Genomic DNA, 22278 nt, shown 5'->3' on the forward strand with positions numbered 1-22278 from the left:
TTATTTTAGTACTTGTTTTATTTCAGCTAGTTGGCAAGGTGAAATGTATTTTTTTTATTACATAAAATATTTTTCAATTATTTTAGTTTTAGCTAACAATAGTAACCCTGTTTCTGTAATTAATTAGCATTTACAATGATATAATTTTGTTAGTAGTGTTTTGTTTAATTTAAAAAATAGATTTTTTTAATTTTAATGTTATCGGATAAATAATTATCGGTTTATCGGTATTGGCCAGAATTTTATTGGGATCAGCCCGAATTTTAATACCGACATCTCACTAGTTCACTCTGATTCAAGTCAAAAGTTTAGCAAACAAACTTAGGCAAAAAAGGACAGCATGATATTTTTCAAAACATTTTGTATTTGCAGTTCTTTTCATATAAGCTTTTAACCGGCTGTTATTTTTGCTGAAAAGCTCTTGAAGGTCATTCAGACATCCTGTTGTTTGGTGCTTGTCATTCGAGAGGTATGATAATGGAAATGAAAATGCCCATCAGGAGAGATGAGATTTCCCAGTCCTTGAGATTGGACTGGGTCTGCACACACACACTCACACACGCACACACGCATATATATTCACACACTCACATTTCTTTCTCTCTTTGTTAAGCCCTCCTGTATGATGCCGGCAAGCTGTGCAAACACAATTTGTCATACGCCGCCACTCTTCACCAGACATTTTCATAATTAATGTGGCCCAGGCGAGGGAGCCCAGCTGTGGAGCCCAGGGAATATATCGATTTATTGTGTCTTGATTTAACAGTGCAGCCTGTCTCACACTGTTTTAATGAACACATGCCACAATGAAACTTCTAGAAGATGACTGGATCACCTTTCTAACCCAACTGTTATGACCATAATCTTACAGCCAGATGTTGGACTATCAGCACAAAGTCTGGTTCACTGAGTTGTTACTTAAAAAACATCTTTTAATGAACTGGAGTGGTGTTGATTACTTGTGGATTATTGTGATGTGTTTATCAGCTGTTTGCACTCTCATTTAATTTCTGACGGCATCCATCCACTGCAGAGGATTCATTGATGAGCAAGTGATGTAATGCTAAACTTCTCCAAATCCGTTCTGATGAAAAACCTACATCTACATTTTGGATGTCTTTCTAACATTTCATTTGGGAATTTTATAACTGGTTTGTTTGGTGTTTCAGAGCTGCAGAGGAGAGCTGGTGGTGGAGCAGGAGGATGGGGGCGAGGGGAGGTCCAGCTCTATGACACCCCATATGAGGAGCGTGTCCCAGGGCAGCCGGATCTGCCTGAGGAAGGGAGAGAGAGCAGGCTGCCACAGGACGACGACAGGCCCGCTGACGAATACGACCAACCGTGGGAGTGGAAGAAGGAACACATCTCCAAGGCTTTTGCTGGTAAAACGACTAGCCACCTTAACTTGCATGGTTTTATGCATCGTTTGAGGGGGAGAAATTTAAAGTTGTCCATTCAGACAACTAAGTTTTTTTATTAAAATGTGTATATATATATATATATTAGGGGTGTAACGGTTCACAAAATTCATGGTTCGATACGATACACTGATGTCACGGTTCGGTATGTTTTAGATACAGCAAAATGTAAAAACATCTCAACTTTTCAGAATGCCGCAAGCACACCGCGGGTCGTGTGACAAGAACTAACCAATCAGCTTCATCCTTTCCCGTAACAACGTTGAAAGCTCAGCCAAGATGAAGGATCAGCTGATCATAGTTGTATATGGATTGCAATTTTGAAATAAATTTAGCAGCAGAGCTAATGCAAGCGATTTTTAGTGCTGCAAATCCATTTATCCTTTGCTGAAATTTCCGCGTCTTCATGGAGAGAGCGCGTCATTGTTGCTTAGCAAAGGCAGACGCCTCAGGGGTGCTTCTGCCCGAGCACTTTGGAAAGGAGGAGAAAGACGCGCCTAGCGTTTTCCACGCGTTTTTAGGCGCGATATGTGAACGGCCCCGAAGGCGCTCGCTCACTCAGCACGCGCTGAAGGCTCGTTGCAAAATGTCTAATGCATGTGAAAGAAATAGAAGATCCTCCAATAAAGAAGAAACAGACCAGAAATAGAAGATCCTCCAATAAACCAACAGGTCTGGTGTTTGGGTGCACTTTGGATTCCCTGTAAGCTATAATGGTGATGACTGAATGAATGGTAAATACTAAGGTCTCATATCCGCGGCTATACCGTAAATGTAGCCTACCGATCACCGCGGTGATGTCTTTTGCCCTGTTTGAATCAGTTGGAAATGTCGGTCTAAATGCTGCGGGGATAGTTTGTTGCGTGTATGTTTCTCCTTTTTTCCGTCTTTTCCCAGATACTGACACAATAAGGTGATGTCGGCGTAAATGAGTTGACATGTTTCAAGTATTCCCGCTGGTGTTTTTTTTTTCTTTTCTTTTTTTCCCGCTGGTGTACCCTATTGTCATGTAGCAGATGCGACATACCGTTGTTGTTTTTTTATCCACCACTCTCTTGCCATCACCATTATAGCTTACAGGGAATCCAAAGTGCACCCAAACACCAGACCTGTTGGTTATTGGAGGATCTTCTATTTCTAGTCTGTTAAACGCATTGGCTATTTTGCGACGAGCCTTCAGCGCGTGCTGAGTGAGCGAGCGCCTGACTGAGTAGCATAACATAAACATATAAGTTGGTGTTTTTTTCTTCTTCGGGGGTGTCAGGGGCGTTGCCTGTTACGTCGTTTGGGTTATTGGGCTACCTTGTTGTACGCATATCATTATATTTCACTTTTTTTTTATATATATATATATATATTTTTTATTTTTTATTTTATTTATTAATTTACCCTACTGATGTTCCTTTAAATTAAAATTGTAAATAAAATATGCATAGTTGTATATTAATTTAAAAATGTAAAGGGAAAAAAAGGAATTTAAAAATAGAGTTAAAGTTTAACAAAGTAAATGAAAAAAAAATCTCCACAGTGACATCCAAAAGATTTGTTTGCAACAGTAGATTTAGGTGAAAGATTATTTTACATTTTTAAATAAAATCAAGTAATAAATAAAATATTAAATTAAATGCTTAAAAGTAATTTAAGTAATTTAAAAGTAATTTATAAATTAAAAAAAAATTGAGCAGCATGTCCTAATAAAAAAATTAAAATAAAATAATATAAAAAATAATTACATAATATAAAATAAAGTAATAAGAACTGTCTAAAAGTACATTAATAATGAATGCGTGTTCATCCATTTATTCATTTTTTTTTTTTTTTTTAAACAGGTGAGATTACGGTAAGTGTTTTTAAATGACATTTCTTAATAAAAATGTAATAAAATATGTATTTTAAAAAGGCTTAAAAGTTGCATCAAAGTAAATTTTATGTAGTACTTAAAAAAAAAAAAAAAAAAAAAAAAAAGAAATTCCTGGAAATGACTAAGTATATGGTTGGCACGTCTCCACAGCACCATCCAATGGATGCATCCAACATACAGTAACTGCAAAATTTGAGGTGAAGGATTCAGTGGGAAAGTATTTTTCATTGTTGCCTGCAGCAGAAAAAGGGCGCAAAGGAAAATCAATCTGATTAAATCGCTGAATATCGTATTTCACTTGCAAACGCGCTACATTATGGAAGTACAACAGTTGCGAATGCTGTTTCATGTTGATTCTGTTTCATGTTCTACCACTGATCTGAGGCCAGTTTTATAGATCTCTGGATAATGATTGAAAGCGTTTTGGAAACAGAAGCCTTGAACGGAACCACAGAAGAAAATCAATTCTTCTTACTTCATTTATGTTTCATTGCGTTCTTTGGAATATTTTGGTTTGGGTCATTAGCATTTTTGGTTTTTGGTGGCAGATGGATGTGAAAAGCGCCCCATATGGATGTTATTGGATCCAGTGAATGTGGCCCTGTGTGTGAGTGTTTTGCAGAACTCTTAGGCAGTAGATGAAAGCAGTGCCATGGGGCCAATCCTGTTTAATTGAACTGTATCTCTGCGTCAGGGGTCAAGGTGACACTGGAATAAATCATCCCCTGCCTGGCTCACCCCGCACACCTCCCAACACACAAACACACACTGTTTTCCATTAATTAAGGACTTTCTCAGCATGTCTGGGCTTCAGGACAGCAGAACCAGTGGTCAGCAGTGCCATGCATGAGCACAGCACTTCCCAACATCAAAACTGCAGTGCGTTCCTGCCGCAGAAGCACGCTGTATTTTTAGCTGAGAGACAGAAAGTGAGCTCAAGGGGCCCGTGGTAGCTGCTGATGTGACGACCTGCTTTTGTAGCACAGAAATAAAGAAAAGGGTTAATAAATGTCATGATTGCATATTGTGTGAGCTATAAAAATTGCATCTGATCCTGATCTGATGGACCCTGATTATTTAGGGCTTCCTCGAGACTGATAGTCAAAAGGAATATATCCTAAAGTCGCTGGAGATACTGAGGCCAGTTTTATAGATGACTGGATAATGAATTAAACCAGTGTTTTTTAGGATCGACTAGTCAACTAATTGTCCAATATTTGTTCTTAGACATTTTCTAGTAGCTGCACAGCTCCACCACTGAATAGCGATGCTGAAAGCATTTGTGTGTGTTGGTGCGAGTGAAGAGATTTGTGTGGAGAGATGAGGTGATGGTGAGGAGGGGGCTATAGCCTTGCGAGTGGAGGGCTGCAATCAGTCACACGCTGACACCTCCGCTCTCCTTCAACCTCCCTCCCTCTCTCACCCTTTCAGCTCTGACAGGTTTGTGTTCCTGCAGTGCTGACACACTCGGGCTGATAAACCACCGCAGGGGTGCAGGGGCATCTCCATCCACCTCCTCCCCATCTACCCCTCCAGCAGTGGTGATTATCACACTCGGGGGAGAACGGAGGGAAAAAGACGACTGGACTGAGAGCGGGGTGAGCTGAGGGGGACAGAGAGACAGAAGGACACATTAAAGCATCTTTAGCACATATACAGCCGTTTTTAGTTTGAGAAATGGTCTGTGATTGGACCATTTCAAAAGCTTCAGCCAATCAGATGCGGAGTTATTATAGGTAAAACATTAAATGCATTATCTCTTATTTGCCAAAGTGGTGTGCTCAAATTCTAAGGGGTGTTCAACTAAAAACTGAAAACTAAAAATGCGTTCTGGCCATTTATTTACGCAACAACATTGTCTTGGGAGCCTGAAAACACTAACTTTTGAAAATTGCACAAAAATGTACATTTGTGAAAATGGAGACGTCATGTCTTTGCTCTTTACATGCTTGCGTAGTGTTTTTAGTGCTGTCAAATGATTAATTGCATCCAAAATAAAAGATTTTTGTTTACACACATAATATGTGTGTTTACTGTGTATATTTATTATTTATATATAAATACACACACATGCATGTATACATTTAAGCAAAATGTTATGTTTATATAAAATATATTTATATATGACGTCATTTATATGAATCTATACATGGAAATACATGAAAAAGTTAGCAAAATATATGCTGTGTGTGTGTGTCTTTATATACCTAATAAATATACACAGTACTTCCACATATTATGTAAACAAAAACTTTTATTTTCAATACGATTGATCACGATTAATCATTTGAAAGCACTAATATAAAATATATGCACAGACACGCATATAGATAAGCTTTAATATATCCAACTTTTAAACTACATATACTAGGGCGGGGCGATGTGGCCTAAAAAAAAAAAAATCACCAATAAGTTTTAACTGTATTTTGTTCAGATTTTACCTACTGAGATTTGATCTGGATTTCCCCCTTGAGGTTAAAGTGCACTCAGAAACAACAAGCCAGAAAGACAAGATGGCAGGCCATTTGTAAGACTGTCAGAGGTCTTCACTATTTTTTTTTTTTTCATGGGAGCCACATTGATAGGGCAGAGTCAATCAGAGCCACTTTTACCGCAAAGTATCAAAAGTTACATCTAGTCACAAATAGCATTTAGTCTTGAGAACTAGCACTAGTCTTTTATTAATCTGTCATTCCTGATATGCAATGCAATACAAAAGGGGATATCGTTCTTTATCATTTACCAGTCAAATTTATAACTGAGACGAGATGATTTAAATAATAATAATAATCAGTATTACCTTAATGCTGGAATGACCTTAATTATTTATTTTTCATATGTATACACTAGCCCATCATGCATCTAACCATCCAGGTGCACACTCGGCGTTAAGAGCTGTTAAGAATAAAATGTGCAATCCACAGTGAGTGTCATGGACATAGGACAGAGCAAGTGTAAATATATTTTCTAGTCTATATTTCCATCTTGAAATGCCACTGGGTCGTCTAAACTTGATGTCACCACACTACAGTTGAGAATCATCTGAACGTAGTGTCAGTTCATTTCGTCATAAATAGAACGAGGCATCGGTTCACTGATGATGGGGGTCGTGTCGCATCACACCATGTCCAGTGTAGTCAACATCACTGGGTTCTGTTGTGTTTTGTTGGATCGCACCACTCGTGTCCGGTGTAGACATGGTGTGAGTTGTTTTTAATGGGTTATGTTATAGTCTTGCTTGTTTTTAATGTTTTTATGAAATATCTATATTGACTGCATTTACTGCCATGCGAGCCACAGTGGAAAAGCTTTAATGGTAAAATTAAAACTGTTTATCGAATGGGCATTAGGACCCAGGGGAGTTTGCCACTGCTGCCACTACAAGTGCATTTACTGTTTACTCCATCATAAACCGAACGCATCATTCTGTACATGTATTCTCAGATTAAATGCAGTCTGCTTTAAGAATGAGCCCCAATGCTGACGTGATCTAATCGCTAGCACACCCTGAGTACAAGTGAGTTAATGTATTCCTCTTATCGGCAAGACATTTCGGCATAATTTTTCATATTGGACAGATATTTACAATTAAAGCCATTATCGGCCATTTTCTGATATTGGACCGATAATATCGTCCATCCCTAGTCTTAAAGGTGTAATAACACGTACTAAAAATAAAAAAGTTGTAAAAAATAAAGTTTCCACAGCTGTTTGCAGTGATTTTTTTATTATGCATGTTATGTTGTATAAAACAGATCCCAGACTCCTTTGCTTTACGCCGACATGGCTTCACAACAGATGGTTTGGTTTTATTTGCATTTCAGCTCCATTTGTGTCTCGGTTCGGTTGTTAAAAGTGTGACTATGACAGTAAAATCTTGGCCTCAGTCCAGTGAGTTTTAATTAGGCCATTGCAAAGCTGTCACTATCCACTCAATTACCACAATCACTTAAGCCACACGGCCGCTCGGCACGTCCCTCAAGCCTCTCTGCACTCATTACCACGCTAATCAACCGCAGAGATGCGTTCAGCCACACGCCAGCGACTGTAGATCATTGAGTCACACCAGTAGAGGATGTTGAAAGCTGGTGTAGCTGGCCGTCATTTTGTCCATCAATGCTTGTGTGTGTTCTTGACATGGTCACAGAATAAAGGATTGTGCAAAATGGACATATAATTGATGTATTTTGCATGTGTCCCCTTTAAAACTTCTCGCACACTTTTCTTGGAAGGTTTTGGCCCAAACTGAAGTGCCATTGGATCACTTTTGGTTTGGCTACAAGGACAGCTGAGGGAACATGGTTGGTGTGAGTGAAATAGAGAGAGAAAGTGGTGGCTTGCATGTCCCGGGTCTGTCAAGCGGCTGTAAGCAAGCCCGGGGGAAGTGAGAATGGCTCCTATATCCATTTATTTCCCTCTCTTGCTCTCTTTTTCGCTTTGTGACAGTAATGAAAAGGCATGTCCTGGTAATTCGCTCTAGCGTAAATACACTGAGGCAGGAGAGAGAGGGATACATGGGTGGGGGGAGATATCATCTCACTTAGGAGGAAAAATGAAAGCGAGAGAGGAAAAGGGGCGGTAAGTGGTTTACAGAAGATAAAAAGCTCAGACAGTGGAGCGTAAAAGGATGAATGTAATGAAAGGGGAGAAATGAGATTTTCTTTGTACTGTTTTCCGGTAATTACAAGAACAATAAGTGAGGTAAATAGCACATTATCTTTATTTGTCATTGTGACCATTGATGCGGGCTCTGTGCTGTAAATATAAATAGAATTATCCCAGTTTTCTCAAATTTTACTTGATTTAGGTGATGTACAAAATATTTGTCATTCACAATGACTTGGTGACGAGGTCAAATTAATCAATGCGATAAACCTGTCATTGTTTAAATGCTCTTTTTTATTTTTAAAAATAAAGTATTAAAATTTCAATTATATGTGTGTGTGTGTGTGAACAAAAGTAATTATTGTGTAGGTAAATATTTATATAATTACAGAAAATAAAATGGAAATTACAGAAATTTGAAAAATCTATCAAAAATGCATAATGATATATTTATCAATATTTATATAAAAACAAACGTTGGATGGATGGATAAATGATGGATGGATTATGATAGATTAAATTGCATATGCAGACAACTGTTTTTAAATATTCTTTCTTGTTTTGTAAAAAAAAAACAATTAAAAAAAAAATAAATATATATATATATATATATATATATATATATATATATATATATATATATATATAATATATAGCATTTTTTTAAATGGCAGCAAAATATTCTGTCTTAATCGTCACATTAGCAGTAAAATCTGTGCATGTTAGCTGCCACAACATGTTAATTGAATTCAGATGCCAAGATAAAAAAACGCCTCCAGATGAGGTTTTACAGCTCACATAAAATGCTACCAAAGCATAAAGCGCATTTGTTTGCACAAGAGTTTGTTTGCACCTTTGGTAATAACATCTATTGTGTAAATTGAGACTTAATCACAGTTTTGCACTGATGTTATATCGTTTCTTTTTATTACATCCTCAAATGAGGCTTTCATTATTCCAGATGGGCTCTCACACTTGGAGTATTCTGCCGTCTCTGCACATTTCTAGCCAGAGACGCATTTCTCTACAGCCCTGTGCTTTAGTAGTAATGATGTGCGAATGCTGTGGCCATCTGTCCCAGCGTGATGTATTGTAGCCCAGAGATGACCTTTGTGGCGAGTGGCTGGTGCTCTTCAGTGTGGGGTTTTTGCAGGTCTGCTAACAGGCACTGATGCGCTGCCCTTTGTCAGCCTGACTGGGTCTGACAGGCTTGCTGGAACCGCAGGAGTGATGGGACAGTTAATGTAGAGCATTACAGTCATACAGTGAAGGGCCGGGAACATGGTATGTAAATCTCTTTGTGTGTAGATCTATTAGGCAATTAATCGAAATCGAAATAAAATCGCGATTTCAGTCTGGGCGATTTCTAAATCGCTTGATAGCACGATTTTACGCAACCCCGACCTCCCGCATTAAGTGGAGCGCGAGAACAGAGCAGACTGGGCATATGCCTAACTCCAGGTTCACACAATGTCTAACAGTTTTTTTTTTTTTTTTTCGAGCCCATGTTAATGCAACAGAACGTTCACACTGCATGCGGTAAAAGATGAGAACAGAAAAGGTTATAAATAGAAAGGTGCGAAAATATTTAATATCTTGCGCATGAGCACAGAGAGAGTTGTGAGTGCACAGGACGCAGGTTGAGCGAGAGGAGGCACGTTGTAAGGCAGCGTGTATCTGAGCCTTATACAGTCTATGATCTGAGCATGCGCGTCTGGTTTTGTTTACAGAGCAAAGGAAATCTACGTGCGAGCGGATAGATTCGCGCTCGTGTATTATTTTAATGTGTTTTCGTGTTACAATATTGCGCTCTTGCTGCTTCTGAACCGCGTACACATAACTTACTGTATATGCATTGCAGATGGAGTACGTGTGAACCTTGGGCGATAAATATATTGGGCACAACATATAGGTCAGAAAACATTTTAATTGTCTTATTATATACATTTATTTTTACCTGTTCAACGACTCCCGAAAGATTCGCTCAATGATTAATTTTTCCAAACACTTCCTTTGTGTGACCTTTTAAAAGCATATTTTACAGTTTAAAAGCATATTCCTTGATTTTTATATTATAAATTGCTTATACTGTGGGTACGTAAAGTATTCAGACCCCCTAAAATTTTTTACTCCGTTATATTGCAGCCATTTCCTAAAATCATTTAAGTTCTTTTTTTTCTCTCATTAATGTACACACAGCACCCCACATTGACAGAAAAACACAGAATTGTTGACATTTTGCAGATTAATTTAAAAAGAAAAACTTAAATATCACATGGTCCTAAGTATTCACACCCTTTGCTGTGACACTCAGGTAACTCAGGTTTTCTGTCCATTTCTTCTGATCAACCTTGAGATGGTTCTACACCTTCATTTGAGTCCAGCTGTGTTTGAGTATACTGATTGGACTTGATTGGGAAAGCCACACACCTGTCTATATAAGACCTTACAGCTCACAGTGCATGTCAGAGCAAATGAGAATCAGGAGGTCAAAGTAATGCCTGAAGAGCTCAGAGACAGAATTGTGGCAAGGCACAGATCTGCCCAAGGTTACAGAAACATTTCTGCTGCACTTAAGGTTCCTAAGAGCACAGTGGCCTCCATAATCCTTAAATGGAAGACGTGTGGGACGACCAGAACCCTTCCTAGAGCTGGCCGTCCGGCCAAACTGAGCTATCGGGGGAGAAGAGCCTTGGTGAGAGAGGTAAAGAAGAACCCAAAGATCACTGTGGCTCAGGTGGGAGAAAGTTGTAGAGAGTAAACCATCACTGCACTCCTCCACCAGTCAATGCTTTATGACAGAGTGGCCCGACGGAAGCCTCTCCTCAGTGCAAGACACGTGAAAGCCCCCATGGAGTTTGCTAAAAAAAACACCTGAAGGATTCTCTGGTCTGATGAGACCAAGATAGTGCTTAGAATTAAGGCCAAAAAGTTCTATGTGTGGAGAAAACCAGGCACTGCTCATCACCTGCCCAATACAATCCCAACAGTGAAGCATGGTGGTGGCAGCATCACCTTCCAACAAGGCAATGACCCTAAGCACACAGCTAAAATAATGAAGGAGTGGCTTCACAACAACTCAGTGACTGTTCTTGAATGGCCCAGCCAGAGCCCTGACTTAAATCCAATTGAGCATCTCTGGAGAGACCTGAAAATGGCTGTCCACCAACGTTTACCATCCAACCTGACAGACCTGGAGAGGATCCCCAAATCCAGGTGTGAAAAACTTGTTGCATCTTTCCCAAAAAGACCCATGGCTGTATTAGATCAAAAGGGTTCTTCTACTAAACACTGAGCAAAGGGCCTGAATACTTAGGACCATGTGATATTTCAGTTTTTCTTTTTTAATAAATGTGCAAAAATGTCAACAATTCCGTGTTTTTTGTCAACATGGGGTGCTGTGTGTACATTGAGGAAAAAAATGAACTTAAATGATTTTAGCAAATGGCTGCAATATAACAAAGAGTGAAACATTTAAGGGGGTCTGAATACTTTCCATACCCACTATATACTGTATATATATATTCTATTTATTAAACACATAATAAAATATTTACATTGCAAAAACATTTTTTATTTTTACATTAATGTTATTTTGTATTTTATGCTTAATTATATTATAATTATTCATATATATATATATATATATATATATATATATATATATATATATAAGAGAGAGAGAGAGAGAGAGAGAGAGAGAGAGAGAGTCCAGAGGTAGTATCATAGTGTAGTATAGCTCATCTGCATAGTTGGTCACTTCAGTTGGTTCATTAAGAATTGCACTGGATTATTTGTGAAATCATCTGCATTATTGGTGGAATTAGGAAGATTATTTACAGGGTTAGCCAGGTTTGAAGGAGGATTAGCAGGGCCACTCTCTGATTCTAGTTCTCCAGATGGGACCATTGTACCGCGCCAGGCATCAATAATGCACCGGGAGCGGGGCGAAAGAGTCTGTGACATTCTCTTCAATAATTCACCAGTCAGCGGGGGATGTATGGGCCCGCCTGTTTCTTTTTCCAAACATCACCCCGTCGTGTTCTTTTCGAGAGGGCGCGATGGAGGGGGTGGAGGTGTCGGATGGTGGTCTGTTTATAAAGATGTCACACATCTCCCTTTGGCCTATTCTTCATCTTGTAATCCTGTTTGAGAGTGTGATGCACTTGTACGTGATACAAGGCACCCCATGTGAGTGTGTGAGGTGGGATTGAAGTGATTGTGACGCACAAATGTGGAATTGTTGGACCGATAATTTTACTTTTTAATATGTACCCATTCAAACTAGCTGAATAGGGTAGTTCATTAAAAACGATTCCTAAAATAATCGGAGTAAGATCAATTTAAAATTTTTGTTGTTTAGTGGAGCATGCATCAGTTGAGTTCTTCATGGAATTCTTTACATTATTCTGAATTCAAAATCAGAAAACGGTGCATCTCTAGCTTTGAAACATCGCAGTGGCTCCTGTTTGAGTGTGTATATATGTGTTGGTAATGAGATTTATGGGATTGGGATGGTAATTAGATGTTGAGTCAGCGCTCACATTGCATTTCCTGCCTGATAAGCAATGTGTGAAGACTGACATCGGTGGATTGTCTCTGTTTTTTCAGTTATCTCTGTTTCTCACCGTTCTCTCTCTGTCTTTCACTGTCTGCATCACTCGCTCGCTCTTCGCCGACATAGATATGAGAGATCTGACCGAGCTGCCGTGGCCTCCTCCGGTCGGACAGCTGGAGGAGGAGCCCATCTGTGGCGAGCAAGGTGAACTTTGACCCCTCCTCCCCACTGCTGCCCCTCCAGTGTCCTGTATCTGTCAAGCTCGCTGAGTCACCGTTTTGCTGGAAACCTCCCGTTTGCTTCCCATTTGATGTAAATCTCTCCCACTCATGCTGCTCTCATCACAGTAGCATGTGATGACTGCATGGGGTCAGTTCTGACTTCCAGTTGTGTTTTCACTTGGGATGACACCATATTATAATTCTAGCAAACATCAGTGTTGTTATCATTAGCTAAAACTATTCAGAATCATTTGTGTTAATTGACAAAAAGCTGAATTAAACTGATATGAACATTAGATGAACATTTTAAATTTAAAGGTGCGATAGAATGCAAAAATAACTTTTGAGGTGTTTGAACACAGCTGTATACAACAAGCCTATAATAGGAAAAATCCACCTACTCGTTGTTTTCTAAGGCTAATAAATCATAATCAGTCTCTCCACACGAGTAGTTCCAGATTTCTCACTATTATGATATTATACTCTGAGAATTTGTGACACTCTCTGCACTATTAGCATATACACAACCCTAAGTGAGAAGCAGCGGTCCACCATTACTGTTTTCTTGCTGTAGCTGCTGTGAGCGCCAAAGAGCCATTTAAAATGTTGGGTGTTGGGATGCACCAACAAACTTAGGAGTCTTCATAGACTGCTGAGGACACGGTAGTTACATTTCACTTTCGAAGGGAATGTCCCGGGAAAAAAAAGAAAAGTCCTATACGTTTGTGCTAACATTTTACACCAGTTCAGAGCTGGTGTTGTGCAAAGACTGCTTCTGAAGGAGGGATCAATACCAACGCTGCGTGCACAAACGTCCAGACTTCAGACAAAGTAAAAATCCTGCGTCATATTTTGTTTTTTCAAAAAAGCTTCTTGCCTCTCTGTAAGGCTAATGTTGCTAAAGCTGCATTGTCTCTGCCTGTTTTCACTAATGCTGCCTTCACATGCTACACGAATGACATCAATAGGAATGTGGTAGTTGCATTTGTAAAACATTGAATTTGGAAGCAATGTGAGGTCAGTAACACTGTCACCACCAGTTAAACCGTATCACCGGTATGCCCATGAACATGAACTCTTGAAGCTTCGCACTTTTCTGAAAAGGGATATGGGGGCACCAGTTCATATTCATTTAAAGGGGACAAACAAAAAACTGCGCGTTTTGGCTCATACCCTAAAAATGGCAATTTCAAAAAGCTATAAAAAATTATCTGTGAGGTATTTCGAGATACAACTTAACATACACACTCAAATTTAAAATATTGAATCAATGCATTCTATGGCACCTTTAAACAAAAATTAGAACAAGTTAACTTAAAGTTGTTACAATATTACTAAAAATAAAGCAGAATTTAAATATTGTAAAAATACAAAAGCTAATATAAATGACAAAGCAGCAAAAGTCACAAAGTCACAAAAAAAACAAATAATATACAAACAAAAGCTAATTCTAGATAAGGTGATAATTATTTCCATTTTGTGATCGATCATTAATAAATGTCAGATTTTGTATTTCTAATAGACTAAAAACTAAAATCATTCATTTTAAATAAATAAATAAAAGGCCTTAATGAACTGGCATTAGGAACCGGGGGGGGCAGGGGGTTGTTTCTGCTGTTCGCGTTATTAACAGTTAACACAATCGTACAATGGACACGTAATTTTGATCGATCCAAAAAAAAAAAAAAAGAGAATCTAATCACCTTCAGACAAAAGTTTGCTTCAAGAATGACCAAACTGCTGTATGTGATCTAATCACATGATAATATTGTGCATCCCTTCTAAATGTAAAAACACATGCAAGTTTGCAAAATTATCGGTTTATAACTGATAATGTGCCGAAAACTCGTGTATACCTAGTTTTCACACTCTGTTTGATACTTGAGTTTGATTCTACCCCTCCTCTGCATCCACAGGTCTCTTTTCACATTGTTTTCTGGCTTTGAAACCTGGTTTGCATTATAAACGTGCCACCTTAATTTCCTACAACCCTCCCTGCGTTACTCTTTGATGTTTTGGTTTGGTTTTCTCCTTGTCTGCAAAACATGTATTGTTAACTGTCCTAACCAGGCATGATGTTGCACACATTCACATTTTTCAATTGTGTCATGTTGCAGTCTGATACTAAAACGGTTTCAATTCTTTTTTTTTTTCTCATTTATCTACACTCCATAGCTCATAATGACAAATAGAAAACTGAACTTGAGAAATGTCTGTAAATTAATAAAAAAAAAAAAAACACTGAAATATCACACGTACATAAGTATTCAGACCCTTTGCAACAAAACTTGAAATTGTGTTGCACTGTATCCGATATTTAATATTGGATGTATGAAATGATAGGTGGCGCAACTTGGAGCAACAAGACAGAAACCAATTTGCCAACTGCATTCAAATTGTGCCACAACCATTCATCATGGGAACCCTAAATCTGTGATTATCATGAACAAGTTTTGTTTTGTCATGTCATTCCTGGTTAATATACAATGTTTATAAAACTTTTTCAATCACTTTTCTACTGATGTTGATGACATCAAGTCATTTTCTCTCACCGTGCCCATGCAGTGCAGTTTGAGGGTGCTGAGTGGGACCGTTCCTGTTCTCCCACAGAGCGCCTGAGGTGTCCCAGGCCAACCACAGGCAGCATGAAGCTACGCAAGCCCAGCGAACCTCATTCAATGATCGGCGAGAGAGTGGATCCCACCCTGCCCCTGGAGAAACAAGTGTACGTCCAACACAAAAAACTAATAGAGGAACCGAGAGAGCTAAGCTAAAAAGGTCGCAATTAGAATGCTATCACATAATACACCTTACATTGAAATTCTGTCATCAGTTACTCACCCTCATGTCGTTCCAAACCTAAATGTACATACTTTCCTCTGTGGAAGATATTTTGAAGAATGCTGCAATGGTACAATGAAAGTCAATGGGCTTTTTCTTTTGTTGGTTTCCACAGAGAGAAAAATAACTCATAAAGGTTTGGAACGACATGAGGGTGATTAATAGTGTCAGAATTAGCATTTTTGACATTTTCAAGGCACACGATGGACTCTGTGTGACGTCTCGCGCCTGTGGGAACATCAACCCAGTGTGTTATTATTTTATGGCTATGAGAATATGATTTATGTGGGCGGTGTGCAGGCTTGGGCCATTAGAAAGTGCAGTCAAGTACATCTGAAATATTGCTGCAAATTAGTCAGCTGGGGTCTCACAGGAAAACATGCCACGACAGTCACGAACACACAACGCTCACTAGCTAAATATGTACAGGTGTCATATTCCACACATTTGAAGTGTGGTTGAAGATTTGATTTAGGAACGTTTTCTATTCTCTTTGACCGTTAGAATTTAATGAGCTATTTTTGTTACTGTACCTTTAAGACTATTATATGTTAATGACTTCTGTCATGATTTGCAGATGGTATCACGGCGCTCTCTCGCGCTCCGAGGCCGAGTCTCTGCTGACCCTCTGTAAGGAGTGCAGTTATTTGGTACGAAACAGCGAGACCAGTCGCTTGGACTACTCTCTCTCTCTGAGGTACAGCACAGCCCCTCTTCCTCCATCAGCCAAAGCAAACTTTTATTACTCCATTCCTACAATTACCATTAAATGAAGTGAACGAATCTCATCCCCATTACCCCATTTCAGCTAATTGCCTTGTGTTTTGCTTCATTTGTGTCTAGTTGTCTGTATCTTAGTTGGTTTTGTTCTTCATTCTTATCTACAGCGAAGAATTGCCTATTTTAGCCTCCACAGCATGTTGGAGACTTACCTGCTGTCATTTTATAGTCAGTATTACTTAAATTATCAATTTGGTTTCGCTGTTTGATCTCAAATTTCAACATATTTGCTCTTCTGTTGTTTTACGGTGTTATCACATGGAACACTTTCTTAGAATTGTGTTTTTGATTGAATTTCCTCCCTTGCCTCCTTGGACAAAACGTGCCCCGTCTGATTTGCACACTGCTGTTTTTTCGATAGGCTATCAGCACGATCTGGTCAAATCTCCCAGCTCTAATTACCGCCTTGATCCAGAGCCCCTGATCCCCCTCCTCTTTCTTCTGCTGCTTTTATTCTCCCCGAGCTGTAATCAGGCAGGTGAACAGCTCTTCAGTTCACAAAGCTTCTCCTGGCGGCGCTAATGAATATGAATGACCTGCAGAAAGCCTTTCACACACCTGCAAACACTCCGTAATCACACACACCCAGTACTGCAAGCACACTTTATAAGTCACAGGCAAAAGCACTCACTCCAGAAGAGGCTTTGTTCACATGAAATCAGATTTTTACAAGCTCTATTCAAAACGCATTTGTACGAGAACCATGGGAACGAATGAACGGCGCCGTTTGATGTCATATCGTGGGCCGTCTGCAGCCTCGACGTGGAGAGCTTTGAACGAGCTGCCATTGAGATTCACAGCCCAGACTCGGTTCGTCACGTACCTGGCAGATAATACCTTGTTAGAGACACGACATGCTCCTTGAACACGTTAAGTCTTGAATTTTAACGCACTGCTTGATTTTGAAAGAGGCGAGAAAGATGTTCTCAGCCTCCATGGGTTTTCATTCACACTTAAGCTGAATGGTGTATAGTAGACTATGACAGCTTCAAACTAACAAATGACTTCCTGTTTCTATACATAGAAATCCAGCCTTTTGGGGTGAGCCGTCTTAAAGGGGAGGCCGAGAATAATATTCACACCAGACTGTGCTGAAGTTATGATATTCTTTACACCATCACTCAGATTGTCCTATTTATCGCCGGTAATCTTTTGTTCACCGCTGACCCAAATACCAGATTCACAACCCCACCTAGGGATCAGGTTATAGTAAAGCTGTCGAGTCATGATAGAATGATCAGAATTTATCTGTGGTTAAGTTTGCTGGCATCTCTATTGCAGAATTATAAAAAAGTAGCATGCCGGTATTATGATTCAAAAGCACTGTTTGATTAGCATATTCGGTAACACTTTAGTATAGGGTCCAATACACAATAATATCTAGTTGCTTATTAGAATGTCTATTATTACCATATTGGCTGTTTATTAGTGCTTATAAAGTACATATAATGCATGACATCCATAATCCTGCCAAATACCCTAAACGTAACAACTACCTTATAAACTATTAATAAGCAGCAAATAAAGAGTTAATTGAGGCAAAAGTCATAGTTAATGGTTAGTTAATAGTGAGAACTGGACCCTAAAATAAAGTGTGACCGCATATTTATATAAAATGGTAATATACAAGTACACTGTAAAAAATAAATCTGTAAAAGTACAGGCAGCTAGTTACACATGACATTATCCATTAATTTTACAAACATTTCAGTTAACTCGAACACAATGCAGTGAAGTGTGAAATTCGAAAATACTGGTAAAACAGCTGTAATTAATAATTACAGAAAAATTCCTTCAAATTATACAGTATATTGTGCCCTATTTTCACAGATTAGTTTTTAGCATGGAAAAAAAAATTAAATATCAAAGTATTAATTTATTTGGGGTAAAAAACTATATATTTTTTTTGCGTTAATTGTTTAATTGAACAAAGAATTTACATTTTCATGTCGTTATATTTTGTGGAAAGCATTTATTTGCTTATCTAGTCTAATTTCATAGAACAGAGCAGTATAAGTATTTTTATAGTTATTATTTACTTTATTTTGGGTAAACATTTGTTTGATTTTCAGCCATATTTAATTTGTGCATTTTATAAAGCAGGTTAAAATAATTTTTGGTTAATTTTGTTTTGTGCTTGTTTTTTTTTTGTTTTTTGTTTTTGTAATATACCACAGTACTGGCATGGTATTGTAGCATAAAAAAACTTGTATTACCATGATTTATTTGGTAAGATAATACATTGCTTTTTTAAATGGAACAGAGTATTTTTTATTTTAATGTGGGAAATCTTTTTTCCAGGTTTACCATTTACTTCATAGAGCATTATTATTATTATGGTTTAATTTTTTTTTTCTTTTAAGCTTTTTTTCAGGTTTACAGAGTACAGTTAGGATAACACTTTAGTATAGGGACCAATTCTCACTATTAACTGGCTGCTTATTAGCATGCCTATTATTAACATATTGACTGTTTACTAGTGCTTATAAAACACATATTCTGCATGAGCATATTCTACATCTCTAACTTCACTAACTAATTAACTACCCTACTAACTATTAATAAGCAGCAAATTTCTGAGTTTTTTAGATTTTATAAAGTGTGGCCACAGTAATTTTTCTGTTGTATTTTGGGGAAAGCATTTATTTGATTTTCAGGCATAATTAATTTGTGAGCTTTCCAGAAGAGATTAAAATTTGTTTTGCTTTTTGGAAAGCATTTTCCAGCTTCTGTTGTTGCCCAGCATGCCTGAAGATCAATGGCAGTGTTGCATGTTCTTTTTCAGGAGCTGCCAGGGATTCATGCACATGAAGTTCAGCCAGTCCAAAGACGGCCGCTATATCCTGGGCCAGAACAGCCCTCCATTCGACACCATCCCTGAAGTGATCCACTATTACACCACACACAAACTCCCCATCAAAGGAGCCGAACACTTGTCCTTGCTCTTCCCTGTGCTGGTTCAGACTCTCTGATTGGTCCGAGCACTGCAGTCCTCAATGCTATCGGTGGAAACCTACAGGAAATGAGGAGTTCTTCAACAAAATCAGCAACAGCTTACACAAACTTTTTGGTCCCTTGTGTTTTTAATTGTGCAACAGCATCTGGTGGAGGACATCAACTTCTAAAATGGACATGTCTGATCAAATTACAGTTAGATCTACACACATGCTATTTCACGTTCTTGTTAATAACACTTTTCCATCTCACCGAATGCCCCTCCTGTGAACCGTACCAGACTGCTGGCAGCCAGACCTGTTGCTTGTCTTCAGTCGGTGTTATTCTCCGCTGGGACGGTGGATTAGCCGCCGCTAATGTTTATTGATCGATTAGCAGCCTCTTAGGATGAGCACACGGGCCTCTGTATTTTTATAGCTGCTGTAAAAGACACTTCAACATGGCTGTTTATGACTATCTGCTCTTTAAAGTTTATGAAGTCTTTTGGTTGTAGTAAAGAAGACCACACACAAATGTTGAATTCTTACAGTCTTTGTTAGACTTTCCCACTTTGGCTGGTCGTAGATCAGTGCATGTTGGCAACTTCTGTTGAGGACAGTAGCTGATAAAAAAAAAAAAAAAAAAAAATCAATGATGTGATGTTTGAATCAAGATCATTTGCAGAGATGTTCCTGTAACTGGCATATTAGGTCACGATACAGAAAAATGCTAAAAATGTGTTTCTGTAGCTGCTGTTTTAAACTGATTTACATGTTATAAAATAAACTTTCTAAAGAGAGTGCTAGTTGTAAACAACTGTTGCTTTAAACTGCATTTCATGGCAGTTGATAATTTGAGATATAAACCATTTTTAATTTATTCATTTTTATCGAAAAACTATCTTGTGGTCAGGGTTTTCCAATTGATTGCTAGTAGGTTCTGAGTGGATGATAAGATGTTCCAGGCCGTTGCTAAAGTGTTCTGCATGGTTGGCTGGTTCCTAGGGTGTTATAGGTCATTGCTAATGTGTTTGGGTGATTTCTAGGGTGTTTTGGGTGGCCACTAGAGTTCTGTATGATTGGGAGATTTCTAGGGAGTTATAAGGGATTTGTAGGTAGGGCTGCCCCCTAATAGTCAACTAGCCATTAGTCTATGAAAAGAGGCTTATTTGATCAAGTTTCCATCAGTTGCTTAGTTGCATAAAAAAAAAAATTACAGAAAGTGACGTAGTCCTTGACGGAAAGATCGTTAACGGCTGTCTCTGCGGTAATTACAGTACATCAGTCAGGACATGTAAACGTTCAATTTTTTTTTATCGACCAAACACAAAACTTATCAAAAACATGTAAGTAGCAGCAGTGTTACATGGTCAGTCGCGCTAACATTAACCCCGAAAAATGTGTGCTGTTGTAGTGTTTGTGCGGAATGTGGAAGCTGGAGAGTGTATGAGATATGACACTGATATCGTAGGAAGCACTAGTAGTAAGTTTAATTGCTGTAGCTTGCCATGCACATTACTTTAATGGCTTCACATTGTTTATTATCAAGAGACAAAAAAGATGGTGTTGAGATTGACAGAAAGATCCGTTAATGGTCCTACACACTTTCTTTTTTTATCCTGGGAGCATGTGCCATGCACATAAAGATTAAGAAGACTGAATGTTAAGCACGATTGTGAACATTTTGTTTTTCCCCATTGTGGCCCACCAAAGACCGTTTTCCTAAATCAAGCAGTGATGTTTGTGTGTTCATGTGTGTGTACTTCCTCATTATCTTCATTCTGCCGAAGCGAAGCGCCCTGGGATTGCTTTCATTACACTGCCAAATGAAACGGCAGAGAATGATTACTGGTGTGACGGGCGGAGAAGATGGTTCAGATCAGTCCTCGTTCCTCCAACTTCGGAACGGAAGATGGTGAGATAAAAGGGGGGAAATTAAGGGTTGTTTGCAAGCAAATTTTGGACGCTTTTTTTAATGCAATAACATTTCACTGTGCTTCGAGATGTCTATCACAATTTAGGTTATGCCTCAGTTTTGTGCATCTGTGCATATTTGGCAGCACGTACTAATCTATCAGATGCGCTCACTGCAAAAGACACCTGCGATCAGAGCGGAGCCAGGAATAATTTCACACTCAAACCACACCAATCTCAATCAAGCCCAAAAACTCTTGATCCTAAAGCGGATGGCATCCAATGCTAGAAGCTTCTGTGTTGGCTATTTGTACCGATTGTTCCCAGCTGCTCTGACACACATCCAGGCATGTCCACATGTGCGTCTCGAGCGCCTCGTATCACATTGTCGGAGACAGACACATTAATCTCACTCATACATTGCACAAACAGGCGCACACTCACTCTGGGAGGGAAAGCCATTTCGACAGGTGTGTCTGCTAGACTGCAACCAGAGATCGGTCAAAATTTAAACAGCTGAAAGGGGCAGCTCATCTACCGTGGCAATACCTCAAAAGCCCTACGACGTCTTCCTCGCAATGAGCGCTGCGCTAATTCCTCTAGTAATTAGGCTCTTACTAGTCATGGAATAATTAGGTTTTACAAAGAGAGGCTTTTCTCAGCTGCAAGCTCAAGACAAAAGCCGAACAGTGAAAAGGGGGCCCAGATGTGCACTGAAGGGTGGAAAAAATTGACAGAAAGCTGCTGTCATTATCGTGTTACCGGCACTCGAGCGATATGTCATCTGGATTTCATTGCGGTGAGGACTGGCAACTTATACCATCTGTTAATTTACTGACATCTGACCTTTGAACTCTCCTCCCACCCTTGTGGGCAGCTGGCCTAGATAAAGACCTCATCCTGGAGAGCTTATCTCCTAAAGCCCAGTCAGATGCCGCTGGCATACGGCTGCAGCTGAGGGCTATTGTTAAGGATTAAAAAAGACTGGGATCTTGGGGAGGATTGAATGTATCCTCAGTTCTATTTCAAAGGTTAAGGACAGATCATCCCCAGAATTCCAGGTCTTAGGATAGTAATTCAGGTGTTCATGTGATGTGATTAAACCAAGCAGGAATGTTCCTGGTTCAATACCCTTGGTCTTGAGAAA

The 22278-nt window shown here is 38.9% G+C and overlaps 1 protein-coding gene across 2 annotated transcripts in view; it reads left to right on the top strand.

Moving 5' to 3' along the window:
* LOC113039601 (SH2 domain-containing adapter protein F-like) overlaps positions 1-20023 on the top strand; it is a 29458-nt gene extending 9435 nt beyond the window's left edge. Inside the window, exons 5-9 of one of the 2 annotated variants that reach the window (XM_026197539.1) lie at positions 1170-1382; positions 12569-12646; positions 15229-15388; positions 16082-16201; positions 19070-20023. In XM_026197539.1, coding sequence (XP_026053324.1) covers positions 1170-1382; positions 12569-12646; positions 15229-15388; positions 16082-16201; positions 19070-19256 — 758 coding nt within the window. In that variant the 3' untranslated portion in view covers positions 19257-20023. The remainder of the gene's footprint in view (positions 1-1169; positions 1383-12568; positions 12647-15228; positions 15389-16081; positions 16202-19069) is intronic. The other variant, XM_026197540.1, reaches the window with a different exon arrangement.
* Positions 20024-22278: the final 2255 nt, after the last annotated feature.

Source organism: Carassius auratus, chromosome 22 (assembly GCF_003368295.1).
Source record: "Carassius auratus strain Wakin chromosome 22, ASM336829v1, whole genome shotgun sequence".
Classification (NCBI taxonomy): Eukaryota; Metazoa; Chordata; class Actinopteri; order Cypriniformes; family Cyprinidae; genus Carassius; species Carassius auratus.